We start from the raw sequence: 13,246 nt of genomic DNA, 5'->3' as shown, positions 1-13,246 counted from the left end.
TCCTCCATCTCACCCTGTTCTCTGTATCCCCCTCTCTCACACCAACTAACTTCATGTCCTCTTTCACTACGTCCATAAACCTTCTCTTTGGTCTTCCTCTAGACCTCCTGCCTGGCAGTTCCAACTCCAGCATCCTTCTACCAATATACTCACCATCCCTCCCAAACGCAAATATGGGCAAACAGAACAAGAAGTCACCAAAAAAAGTTTAAATATTACACATTACTGCTGAAATAACAGAGAAACCACAACAAAATTGACTGAAACATTCATGAACTAATAAAGTATGAGCAATAATGAAGAAAACATGACAAACACAACTAAATCACTGTGGAAATAATAGAAAACCAAAAAATCACACTCAACAATTCCTAAAATACTAAATACTGCAGAAGAAACAGAGAAACCACAACAAAACTGACTCATTTCTTGAACTTCTAAATTACTGTGAACATTACAGGAGGAAAACACCATAGAAAGGTCAGAGAAATGTAGAAAATACTAAACTCAACAAAAAAGAGAAAGATTTGTAAAATACTAAATGACTGTGTAAATAATAGTGAAAACACAATGAAATGATGGAAAATGTCATTAAACACTAAATTACTTTGGAAAAAGAGCTGATGTGTTGCACAGTGGAACACAAGGGAGTCATAGTTGGAGCCATAACCAATGACAACAATACTGTTCCATTCACTAAGTACAAAAAGAGTTTTATTGTGCGTCATGCTGTGGTGTAACATGCACTTCCACCCACTGCGCTTGTCAGGCAGCAGCACACTCGACACTCGACACATGCTTGTTTCCAGCTCGTCTCTCGGCTGCTTGAGTAGAGGATGAACTTTTGCTTCCTCCACAGCTGCTGCCAGTGTCTGACCCGTAAAAAAAACACTGTTTGCTGTTTACTGCTCAGCTGCAAGTGCTGTGAAAAAAGACACGTGTCCTCGATTCATGCGCAGGACTCCCTTTTACCAAAGATATCGTGAACTTGTCACGGGGCAAAAGACTTGTTTAGAGAAGTGTGTTTAAGTCTGAACAGGGCTAAATTCACAGCTGGCTACAATACAGTCACCCTAATATTTAGTCTCACAATGTAAATGGTAGTCACTGTATACTTGTGTATACTTGTATGAAGAAGGTCACAATTCATCTTCTGGCAGGAAAAAAAGCATCTTGCCCTCATCATTGTTTTAATGCCACATTGTCCTCGCTTAAACCTGTCCCGTCCAATGCAGTGTGGAAACTAGGGATGTCCCGATCCGATATTGATATCGACTATCAGCCAAAAACGAGTATGGGATTATATCAGAATCAGAATCAGAATGCTTTTATTATCCCAAAGGAAATTGTTTTGTTACAGTTGCTCCATATCAGACTCAGAAGTACCAGTTTTTTTTAAGAGCACACAAGTTAAAAATTAAAAAAGAAATTAAGAAATTAAAAAAGTTTTAAGATTAAAATTAAATCAAAAATAAAAATAAAGCCCTTTATAACAAGAATGACAAAATGGCACACAGCCATATCAGACATGATCACAACAACAGTGTGTGTGTGTGTGTGTGTGTGTGTGTGTGTGCTACTGCTACGTCAGAGGTTAAACATGTTTCTTTCACCTGTGAAATCAGAGGCTACAAAGCCGCACAGCGAGCGCGAGCTAGCCGTTAGCACCACGCTAGCTCATCCTGAGGCCAACTGCTAAAACAACATTGTTTCATAAACCAGCGCCACCTGTTGACTTTCATCAGCCTCCGTTTGTTAATTATACCCCAAAAACCAGCCATGCCAAGAGCTTTGTGTGTTTAAATGTGTCGTACGTCTGCGGGGCCGGTCCTCGGGCTCCGGGTTTACCTGCGGGAGGAGTCGCTCACCCTGTGTGGGTTGGGCTAATCCAAAATAGTGAATACAAGGGGGGTGTTCTCTGAAGACACGCTGTTACCTGTGAAACAAGGGTGCTATGAAAACACCCCCATTAATTAATGGAACCATAGACTGTATGAAATGAACATGGCAAAAAATCCAATATTCTTATGTTGAAGGTTAAAATTGATGTAACCAGTGGTTAATAATAAATGGGTGAGTTTTTCTCATACTATTGTTCTCTGTTTCAGTAATATCACTTGATCAAGCCTATTCTAACATTCTACGCTACAAAATAAGTCATTAAAGTATGTATGATTCGTGCTGATATCGGACCGATATCGGTATCGGCCAATACTCAAAGGCTGCAATATCGGTATCGTATTGGAAGTGAAAAAGTTGTATCGGGAAAATAATAACCAGACAGAGAGAGTTACACAAAGATGACTGAGACCTTTCTCTGCAGCATAAATTAGAAATGTACCTTTAGTCCATTGACAGTGATCAAAAGTGTAAATAAGGCTTAACTCTGCTCCAGCAGCTTTGTGAGTCATTTCTTGAGAAATCCTCCTGAGCTTTCAGACATACATCAGCGCTGAGCTTTTTCCCTTCGATTCTGTCACAGATTTGTCTTTTCATCTCTGTCACATGTATGGTCTCCTGCTCTCTTCCCCTCGCATTCCCTTTCATATCATCGTCCTCTTTGTGTCCTTACTCACTCTGTAGCAACAATATGTCTTTGCTTGTATCACTGCAGCACTCGCGTAACCCTAACATGAGATGATGAGCAGAAATGTCTCATTTCTCTGATCAGTTACAAGCACAAACACATCTCACTCGACACTCTGAATACTATCAGGGTGTGTGTGTGTGTGTGTGCTTGAATTTGATAATTGCAAATGCCTTGAATTTGTTTAAAAAAAGATTGCGGTTCACAGTATTAGTTCCACTGTCGATCTAAAGTATCAAAGCGCCTCACACATCCTGTATAGAAGTGAGAGGCAGGAGGAAGCAGGAAAGAGGCTCAACTAGGTTAAAGATAACTGAAGGTGTTTTCTGTGATCAATAGTCTTTTATCTGAAGTGGTAGTTTGAATACTTCCTGTTTCCACTGGTGTTACAGTGGCTGTGTCCTCCAGGCATCTCAAGTTCAGCCTCATCCTTGTCTCACCCTGCTCCTTCCTGGAACAACGCTGAGTACAATGGATCGATGAACCTCTCCAACTGTGTGTGTCTGTGTGTGTGTGTGTGTGTGTGTGTGTGTGTCTGCCCCGCTGTTACCATGCACTTGGGCTGTGTATTGGCAAAGATCTGGCAATATGGCGCATATACCAACACAGGGATGACATTACGATATAAATGGATCCTATGATCCATCACCTATGAAGTGATGGATTGGAACTTCTTTAGCCCAAAAATCTCCTTTAGTGAATGTAAAACTGTCATAGTAAAAGTTGCCAACCACATGTTTTCTCACATCAATATGTGATTTGTTTTATGTGCTGCTTTTCCCTATATGTGTATAAAATGATCCTTAGTATGTAAACCAGCAGTAAAGCCTGCATGTGGACAGACACAGTCTTATTATCCAGGATGCCTCTCAGGACAGACGAGTGGAGAAAGGCCCACTGGGCTGAGCAGAACCAGCGTGTTCTCGGTGAATGCCTAACTGTCTATTTTCACTTCCTCAAACCTTCTCTGACTTTCTAACCTCTCTTTTTCTTCCTCGTCTTTCCCCTTCACTCTCGCACCCTGAATGTTTACCTCTCTGTGGCGTGGTCATCTGCTGGTGTTCAGGCCAGAGAGCGGTGTTGTTGTGTTGTTGTTAGTGTTCTCACACTCCATCTATTAATCCCACTAACCATCACTCAGAGGAATCCAAGCTCTAAATGTAAGGACTGTGCAGCACATAGGTCTGGATAGGGTCGTGATGTAGCTCGATTCAGTATCGATTCGTGAGGTCTTTTAGTTTCCGTACTTGATTTGTTTGGTTATGAAAGAGATTGTCACAGAACAGATTCTACAAACTGTAAAAAAATCTGGTGCGTCATTAAAATGATGTTGACACCAAAACAATTACATGAATGCAATTTTTATTTAATATGACCACACTGTGCAACTCTACAGTACAGCTCTAGGTGATAATTCAAACTCCAGCATTAAAAACCTGTTCAAGTTACAGCCTTAAAAAGCCTCAGACAATTTAAAGTAATTAACACATTGTCCAGCAGAGGGCACTGTGAGCGCAGCTAGGCCTGCATCCATGTACTGTTCGCTAATCAAAAGAAGAGACAAAAACAACGATCGTATCTGGTTCTTCACTGTTGATGAAGTATTGAACTAATCTGCAGACTTAGCCATTAGCTTAGCTGTTGCTACCTAGGAGAATAGTCGCGGTCAAGCCTCGCATGATTTTCATTGTCTGAGGTTTGTGCAAGAGACGGGAAGATCCATCTAAACATTTTATGAATCCATATCAGATCTTCCAAATAAATTAGATATGATTTTTTTTAACCCAGCCCCGCCTCCTACGCTCAGCAGCCACTGTGTTAGCGGTACAGGACACATGAGTGGCGTGAGTGGTGTGTTTGAGTTACGGTTTCAAACAGCCTGGTCATTCGTTTGCCGTCTGGCACCAACAAGGCATTTTCACCCAGAGAACCAACGCTCACTGGATAACTCTGGATTCGTTCTGTGTAGACACTGGTTGTGTGTGTGTGTGTGTGAAGTGTGTGTAACTATGAAAGCTATGCCACGTTCTAAGCCTTCAGTTTGATCTTCAGCAGGTCAACTGGACTGTGTCTACATAAACTGAGTATAAAGTGGCAGCTATGTGTACGTCTCCTTTAAATGATGTGATTTTCACCACTCACTTGATTCATTAGTCGTCCTCTGCTGCCTTCTAGTGGAGCACAGAGAACCGACACCTACGACTGTGGTTGTTTGTTGTCGTTTGTACACGGGAACATGGGATTGGTGTTGTAAACAAAGGAGGGGAAATTAAATGAATTGCCTTCTCATTGTTGCACAGTTGACTCCCTTTGTTTCTTTTTATTCTTTCTCTTATTTATATATTTGAATTGTTGTTGTTTTGTTGTGATGCACATTTTGCGTGTGTGGAGCGGCTTTCAGTCGAGGAGTTTGTATAATCCAGATTACAGCAAGTTCAGCAGAGTCGAGGTAAAACTGAATAAAGGGAGAGGCGTGTTTATGCATCCCCCGCCCCCCCGCTGATATCAAACGAAGGACTAGAGGGAGAAGATTGCCTGCTCCCCGACTGTTTCCCCTCTCTTCAAAAGACCTTGTGATCTCTCCTTCTTTTTTCTCGCTCCCTTCATCGGGTGCGTCGTTCTCTTCTCAAAAGAACGATCAAGAAAATAATATCTGCTGGAGTCCCCCTCCCCTGTTTGTGCTCGGGGAAATGAAAGGTGCCACAGAAGGGCCAAGAAAGCAAAGACGGAATATGAGAAATAGGATAACAAAGGGGAGGGAGAAGGACAGAGGAAGCAAGGAAGACTGTGGGGAGTAGTATCCTACATCTCTCTGTTCTTAACCCCTCGTCAATAAAAAAGAAGTACAAAAGAAACAGTCTTAACAATTAGATTTGGTTACGATCATCATGGATTTTAAACATACTGGTAAATATGAACTTGAACTTTGCCGTCACAGAAACAGTCGAGCTGTGTAACATGTAGAAGGACAGAGGTGTCAGCTTTTCAGAATCTCACGATTTGATTCCGATTAAGTAGATAACAATATATTTACTTAAGTTAAGCTAAGTTGCACATGATCCTGGATCCTAGGTTTAACCCGAGACGGTTAGGTGAAGTTGTAATCACCAAACCCAAACCTTTGTTTTCTACTACACTGGACGGGCACAGGTCTTATCAAGTTTTTAATCAGGATAAGAATCATGATTTTCTAGAATCAAATGTTAGTTTTTTGTTGTTGTTTTGACTCTTCTAATGTGGAGATGTGTTGGTTTGAGGTTCTGACGAAAATCTCAGGGTTTTACAGTGTTGCACTGTAGAGCAGCAGTACCATGTTTTCACATAAACTGAATTTAATTATTGTGTTAAATCCAGTTCTACTATGAAGTATAATATCAAATGTTGCTGTAGAAGTTATTCAGATTTAAGAGCTAAAAACAAGTCTTTCTTTGCCTGTTGCAAATGTGTATTTTAAGACAATGGTACCTTCGATTTAGTAAAGAGTGACCGCTGACTGCTCACACCAGCCACAGGGGGAGCTGTTGCCTCAATTATGTGCTGCCTCTGCATCCGTGCAGAATCGTCCATGTCTGTAACGCGATGCATCTTTAAAACAATTATTTCCAATACAATGACATGTAAGATGAGATGGTAGTAGATTGAATTTATTTTCAGATATATGATCTCTTATCCTTCTTTAATCTGCGTCTCTCCCTCAGGTCTGTGGTTTGACCTGGAGATTTCCTACAGCGGCTCCTTCCTGATGACGCTGGAGACGAAGATGAACCTGATTCGTCTGGGCAAAGAGGGAGAAAACCTGCGTTTGGGGGAGTTTGGCAAAGACGGGTAAGACGTTGGAGCTACATCGAAGCACTCGCACGTTTTAATGAAGCATCAAGGGTTATTTAGGTGGGATTTATCGACCTCTCTCCTTTCTGTGTGACAGTAAAAATGATATTTGTGTCTCTCGAGAGTGCCCCAGTCTGCCTGGCACCTCGCCTTCATCACTCTGGGTTTTATATCTTTTGTTCTGTCTTTTATGTCTTCTCCTTTCTCTCCACGGTTCTGCCCTCTGGATTCTACCTTTTTATGTGGCTGTTAATGGGATGTAATGTTCCTCTGCTCCTGGTGAGTGCTGCTTTGTTTTTAACGATCCTCACTTCTCTTTAACTCTCATGTGCATCTGAAGTTCTCTCATTCCCTAAAACTTAAATCAGTGTTTCCCAAAGACTGGGTCATGGCCCACAGATGGGCCATCTTTTTAAATAATGAACAGACCATGAACTTTTATTTCATTGATAATAGTTTTATTAGGTTAGCGATCTGGCTGTAACTTGGTCACGACATTATGCACCAATCCAAATTGTAACTTAAGAAAGTGTGTTCTCCTGCGGAAGTTTGGGAAACACTGATGGATTGTCACCCACACCTCAGTGTCATCAGTGCTGTCTTCACATTTTCATCTTCCAAGTCCATGCTTGGCAAATAAAAGACACACAGCATGTGTCGTTACCAGTCTAAAGTTTTAAAGGTTTTTGTGAAAATGTGGGTCAATCAAGTCCAGTGAATGATCTTCAACGTTACAAAAGGCTAAGTTAAAAAAATAAGATTCATTTAAATTCAGATCACAACTGGAGGAGTTGAGGTGTTCTAAACCTGTGAGAGTAGAAACACACCCATCAGTCTTTCCTGATCAACACTGACCCACAGGAACTGCATCGATGCCTGAAGCTCTTCATCGTGCTGGTTTCAGTCTCAACATTAATGAGGCGTTTTGTGTACACTACAGGACATTTTCTATTTTCTGCCATAAACACATACCCTGGACCAGTAGTCCTCATAGAGACCAAAACCTGATCCTAATCAGGCAAAATCTCATTTCTGAGGAATTGGTTAAGATTGGGTTATGATGAGATGTGGTTTGTTAAGGTTAGGGTGAGACATGAACTGGTCATGGTTAAGGTCAGGGATAACCGTTTGTTCAGACCAGCTGCACAAACCTGTGCTGGGTGCAGATCTGTGAATCCATCTCTGCCAGTCCTCAAATCCAGTTTCACTTCACTGTGTGTGAAGGTTCAAAACCCCAAGAGCAAGCACTCGTCTCAGTCCATCATGTTTCCATGTGACTGTCATCAGTTCTCATCTGCTCAAGGAACACGTGTGTGTGTGTGTGTGTGTCTGTCTGTCTGTCTGTGTGTGTGCGCACGTGCGTGCATGTGGTTCAGTCTCATCTATATCATTTGTGTGTGTGTGTGTGTGCATGGTGGTTCAGTCTCATCTCATCTATCATCTATATTGTGTGTGTGTCATGTTCAGTCTCATCTATATCGTGTGTGTGTGTGTGTGTGTGTGTGTGTGTGTGTGTGTGTGTGTGTGTGTGTGTGTGTGTGTGTGTGTGTGTGTGTGTGTGTGTCTGTGTCTGTCTGTCTGTCTGTCTGTCTGTCTGTCTGTCTGTCTGTCTGTCTGTGTGTGCGCAATGTGGTTCAGTCTCATCTATATCATTTGTGTGTGTGTGTGTGCATGTGGTTCAGTGTGTGTGTGTGTGTACATGTGGTTCAGTCTCATCTATATCATTTGTGTGTGTGTGTGTGCATGTGGTTCAGTCTCATCTATATCATTTGCATGTGGTTCAGTCTCATCTATATCGTGTGTGCTGCATGTGGTTCAGTCTCATCTATATGTGTGTGTATAGTCTCATCTATATCATGTGTTAGTGTGTGTGTGTGCATGTGGTTCAGTCTCATCTATATCGTGTGTGTGTGTGTGTGTGTGTGTGTGTGTGTGTGTGTGTGTGTGTGTGTGTGTGTGTGTGTGTGTGTGTGTGTGTGTGTGTGTGTGTGTGTGTGTGTGTGTGTGTGTGTGTGTGTGTGTCAGTCTCATCTATATCGTGTGTGTGTGTGTGTGTGTATTCATCTCATCTATATCGTGTGTGTGTGTGTGTGTGTGTGTGTGTGTGTGTGTGTGTGTGTGTGTGTGTGTGTGTGTGTGTGTGTGTGTGTGTGTGTGTGTGTGTGTGTGTGTGTGTGTGTGTGTGTGTGTGTGGTTCAGTCTCATCTATATCGTGTGTGTGTGTGTGTGTGTCCAGATACAGGCCAAGGACATACTGTCTGGCCGACAGTGATGAAGAGTCGTCCAGCGCAGGCTCATCAGATGAGGAAGACTCCTCTGAACTGTCAAATGACTCTGCCGGAGTGGAGGGGTGAGAACACGCTTACATCCCAGAGTTACACAATATTCACGGTAGATTCAGTGTGTGAGGAAAGATGGACACGGTAACTCACATGAACTGATTATTAGATTATTAGATTAGGAGAGTGTGTCTGTTGTTTTCTGTCCATAAAGAAGTTTAAAAACCACAATGAACTGCTCGTTCAACTTTCACTCAGGAGCAAAATGACCTTTGTCATGAATAATAATGTAAATATTTAGCTGTGATAACGTATCGCAGAGTCCTGATGTTAAAATTCATAAATGAGTCCGTACATTATTCGTCATCACAGCCGCAGAACGCTTTGTTCCTGAATCATTGTCCCGTTCACAGTTTTGTTGGAGGCCACAAGCCGAGCAAGATCATGCGCTTCGTGGACAAGATAACCAAGTCCAAATACTTCCAGAAGGCCACAGAGACGGAGTTCATCAAGAAGAAGATGGAGGAAGTGTCCAACACGCCCCTGCTGCTGACCGTGGAGCTGCAGGAGCTGCAGGGAACGCTGGCTGTCAACATTCCCCCTCCACCCACCGACAGGATATGGTGCGTAAATGATGTTACGTTGTCTCATGTTAGTCAGACGTGAAGCGCCAACAGAACATGACCCTCAGTGTCATCGTATACTGTATATGAACACTGACTGCATCGCTGCCCTCTGCTGGTGCATTACTGTACATGACGCTGCCTCATGATTGATTCGTCACGATGAATTGAAACCTCAGAGTTCGACACACATTTATTCCTTCTTCACTCAAACTGTCACTTTGTTGTTGTGTGTGTGTGCGTGTGTGTGTTTTATCAGATGGTGGAGAAAAAAAAAAAACTTTGTAAAAAGTGGCATCAGATAAAGAAATTCTTCTAGCAACAATGGACAATTATCCATGTGCATGGAAATTCTCACGTTCAGTGTTTAATGAGCAGACGGTTGAGTGTGTTGATTTCCTGTGCTGACAGGTATGGCTTCAGGACGCCACCTCACCTGGAGCTGAAGGCTCGACCCAAACTGGGAGAAAGAGAAGTGACGTTTGCTCAGGTCACCGACTGGATAGAGAAGAAACTGGACCAGGAATTCCAGGTAATAATAAACACAAACATCAGTGTTTCCAGAAGTTTCCTGGAAACGTCATCAACATCAACAACGATTGTGAGAGACTCCACAGTTGCTAACACATTCTGTTTGTGTGGCGTTTATTTCACATGTTTTTATTGTGATGTCTGAGCGCTCTCGGGAGCAGGACGTCACATTACTGCAGGTCCGGGAATAACCTCCACAACTGAGTCATGTGACCAAAAATGTGACCCCGGGAAAAAGACTGAGAGGTTGAATTGAGTCAAGGGGGGTCAAGGGAGTGAACCAACCCAACAACTCACTGAGAGAGGGAGACTGTGCATTTAAATGTCATGTCTTTGTATTTTGTATAAGGGCCATTCTACCGAATTCGTGCAAAGTCCAGAGTTGGAAACACATTTTCAAAAGTTGTTTTTTTCCAAAAACCTTGTCCATACATATATTGTACCATATTTCAATGGTACATATCTAGTAAAGGCGCAGTCAAATTTCATATATTAATGTCTGCCTGTTCTTGAAATGTTTTTCAACTCCTGAAATTTGTCACTACCGTAACACAGCAACACACTGCAATAAAAACCATTATATTAATCTGTTAATATTGTGTGTCCATACACCCTCTAAAGAATAATTTTAGTAATTTATTATGAAGGGTTTTACAACTAAATCAATTAAAATAATTTTTTTTATCAAATTTCAAAGTTTATTTTCGAAGACTCATCAAAATTTAAATGCAATCTTTTTTGTAAAATGAATTACACTGATCATAGAGATCTCAGAGTTCATTAGTTATTACATTGAATGTATATTTAACCAATAGTTATCATAAAATGTTATTTAATGACTCAATTCTTATTTTATTTTACAAAACATTCAGTGTTACGGTAGTGACCGCACTGTTACGGTAGTGACCGCACTGTTTTGCTCATGACCACAGTATTTTGTTTGCAAGGTTGTATTATATCCCCTCAACCTTATTGCTTAATATTAACTCATAACCTGCCTTTTTAATGTGAATTTTACAAACACAAATGTTATGTCTCTGATATGTGAACTTTAGATGTGGGTTGTCTGCAGTCGTGTTGAGAGCTGCCTGTGGGAGCTGCCTAGTGTTTCTCTGAGCATAGAAACAAGATTGTATTTTCTGAGCAACCTGCTTGTCAATGCACGTCTTAATCCATGTTTCTCTTTATAATTGGCAGACTTGTATTTTTTTCTGCAAATTGTGCATGAGTGTGTTATGAAAAAGAAGGGTCTTTCTGATATGCACAGGAACTCTGTGCTTCCATACTTCCTTCTGAGTTTTTGTTCTTGCGGAACAGTTTGACTTCTCTGGCCTCACGCACAATCTATGGCACCGTTTTCTATATTTTTCTTTCTTCCATTCAAGTTTATTTTTCTGTGGTCACGCATTCCAACGTCTCTTATTAGTCTCACTAGAAGTGTGTGGAGTAACAGTCTCACTAGAAGTGCGTGGAAGGTAAGGCGGCATGGGAGAAGGCGTGGCAGAGGGTGTGGGAGGTGGCGTGGAAGTTGTGCACAATCTCTCCATCTCTCTTTGACTTTTCACCAATAGCCAGTGATGTTGCTGTCTTTTTCGCCATGATCTTCTGACCTTCCTTTGCTCCCTGTCAGATAAATCACTGATAGATTTGATCTTTCCGCCTTTCTTTTGTTTCTAGTTTCGTTCTCTTTCCTTCTTTCCTTCTCATATCAAACATTATTTAGCACTCTGAGATTCTTAAGAATGAAATGTGCTTTACAAATCAAATATAATAACAATATTATTATTATTATTATTATTATTATTATGTTTTAAGAGTATAATGTAATAATAATGATGAAAAATGTCCTTAAATATGTGGAACATTACATGTTGTCACTACCATAATGATTATGTCACAACCGTAACGTTACAATTTGTTACGGTTGTGACTGTTACGGTTGTGACATTTTTAGCTAATTCCTAGCATAACTCAAACATGCTAACAAGTAAATGGCTAGGAACAGATGTTTGAACAGTTGTACACACAACAAAACATAATATTTTGTTTTGAGCCCCCAAAAGTGTATTTACTTGCAGATAATATGTGTACGGTTGTGACAATTATTAATGCAACATGCTGATTTTCAGACTTTGGAGCCCATTTACTTAAAAAATATGAGAGGTAATATCTCACCATGCAGCCATGAGGGACAGGGATGCAGTGTCATTTCTTGGTCAGAAATTCTGGGGTGTGACTAAAACCAGGCTCCACCCATGTGGTAAAACAACTCGTGTTACGGTTGTGACATGAAAGTGTGGGACAGCATTTTTAAAAGCATGTTTTGTAATTTAAAAAAAAACTTCAAAATGAATCTAAATGTTTTACATTCTGTTTAAAAGAAACCAAACATATATTTTAAAATACACCATTGGAAAAAATGACAAAATTCTTTTAAGTATTATTTTCATGGATTGAAATTTAGGGCTTAGAGATTGGGACAACTACTTCCCAATAGAAAGTACCTAGGAAGGTAGCATGAATGATGATTTTGTATATATTTAGCTTAATTACTAAATAGTTACAGTCTTGTGTTTAACTAGATCATAACATAATCTTAGTAAATATTGAAGGTCTGAATTCTTAATTGTTTTGTTAAATAGTTTTTTTATTGTGGGACAGCAATTTGCACGAATTCGGTAGAATGGCCCATAAAACAGTTTATTGAATCATCTTCTGTCCTTTCAGAAAGTCTTTGTCATGCCAAACATGGACGACTTGTGGCTGACCATCATGCATCACGCCATGGACCTACGCACAGCCAGTGGACCTTTAGTCGTCCCCACAGTGGAACCAGAGTCCACGCAGCCACAGGGGGACGGGTCTGGCTCTGGCTCCGGCTCTGGCTCCGGCTCCGGCTCTGGCTCCGGCTCCGGCTCTGGCTCTGGCTCCGGCTCCGGCTCCGGCTCTGGCTCCGGCTCCGGCTCCGGCTCTGGCCAGTCATGAAGATAGTTTACAGCATTCCTGGAGCGTGGAAATGTCAGACACTGTAAAAACCACCACGTTCCCAGAGTGAACGGTCGGTGCGTGTCTCACTTCTATAGACGAGAGGTTGAAGGACCAATGATACACAAACTGATGTTTGCTGCTCTGTTCACAAGTATTTATGGTACCAGACAAACAGGTGATTTAGTCTCTGAAGGATTTATTAAACATGACGTGTGAAGAGAGTCATGTTGGGCTCAGATATTTGGGGGTGGTTTAATGTAATAAAATAGAATATATATATATATATGAGGATATTTAACTTTATAATGTCTCATGATGAACACTGATGTGGGAGCATTCACCAGATACCTTACAGCCTGTTTCTGCTCAGGCCTCAAAGTCAAATAAAGCAACAGAAATGCAGAGATTTA

General features: G+C 41.2%; 1 protein-coding gene across 6 annotated transcripts in view; it reads left to right on the top strand.

The window, feature by feature from the left end:
• The window catches only part of LOC122770671 (testis-expressed protein 2-like), a 41,733-nt gene extending 28,487 nt beyond the window's left edge, over positions 1-13,246 (top strand). For 5 of the 6 annotated variants that reach the window (XM_044027653.1, XM_044027654.1, XM_044027657.1 and 2 more), the window contains 5 exons: positions 6,286-6,412; positions 8,652-8,765; positions 9,108-9,317; positions 9,729-9,849; positions 12,576-13,246. In XM_044027653.1, coding sequence (XP_043883588.1) covers positions 6,286-6,412; positions 8,652-8,765; positions 9,108-9,317; positions 9,729-9,849; positions 12,576-12,833 — 830 coding nt within the window. In that variant the 3' untranslated portion in view covers positions 12,834-13,246. The remainder of the gene's footprint in view (positions 1-6,285; positions 6,413-8,651; positions 8,766-9,107; positions 9,318-9,728; positions 9,850-12,575) is intronic. The other variant, XM_044027658.1, reaches the window with a different exon arrangement.

The sequence above is a fragment of the Solea senegalensis genome, linkage group LG6, assembly GCF_019176455.1.
Source record: "Solea senegalensis isolate Sse05_10M linkage group LG6, IFAPA_SoseM_1, whole genome shotgun sequence".
Lineage (NCBI taxonomy): Eukaryota > Metazoa > Chordata > Actinopteri > Pleuronectiformes > Soleidae > Solea > Solea senegalensis.
Note: the sequence above shows the minus strand (reverse complement) of the source record. Positions and strands in the feature narration are given on the sequence as shown.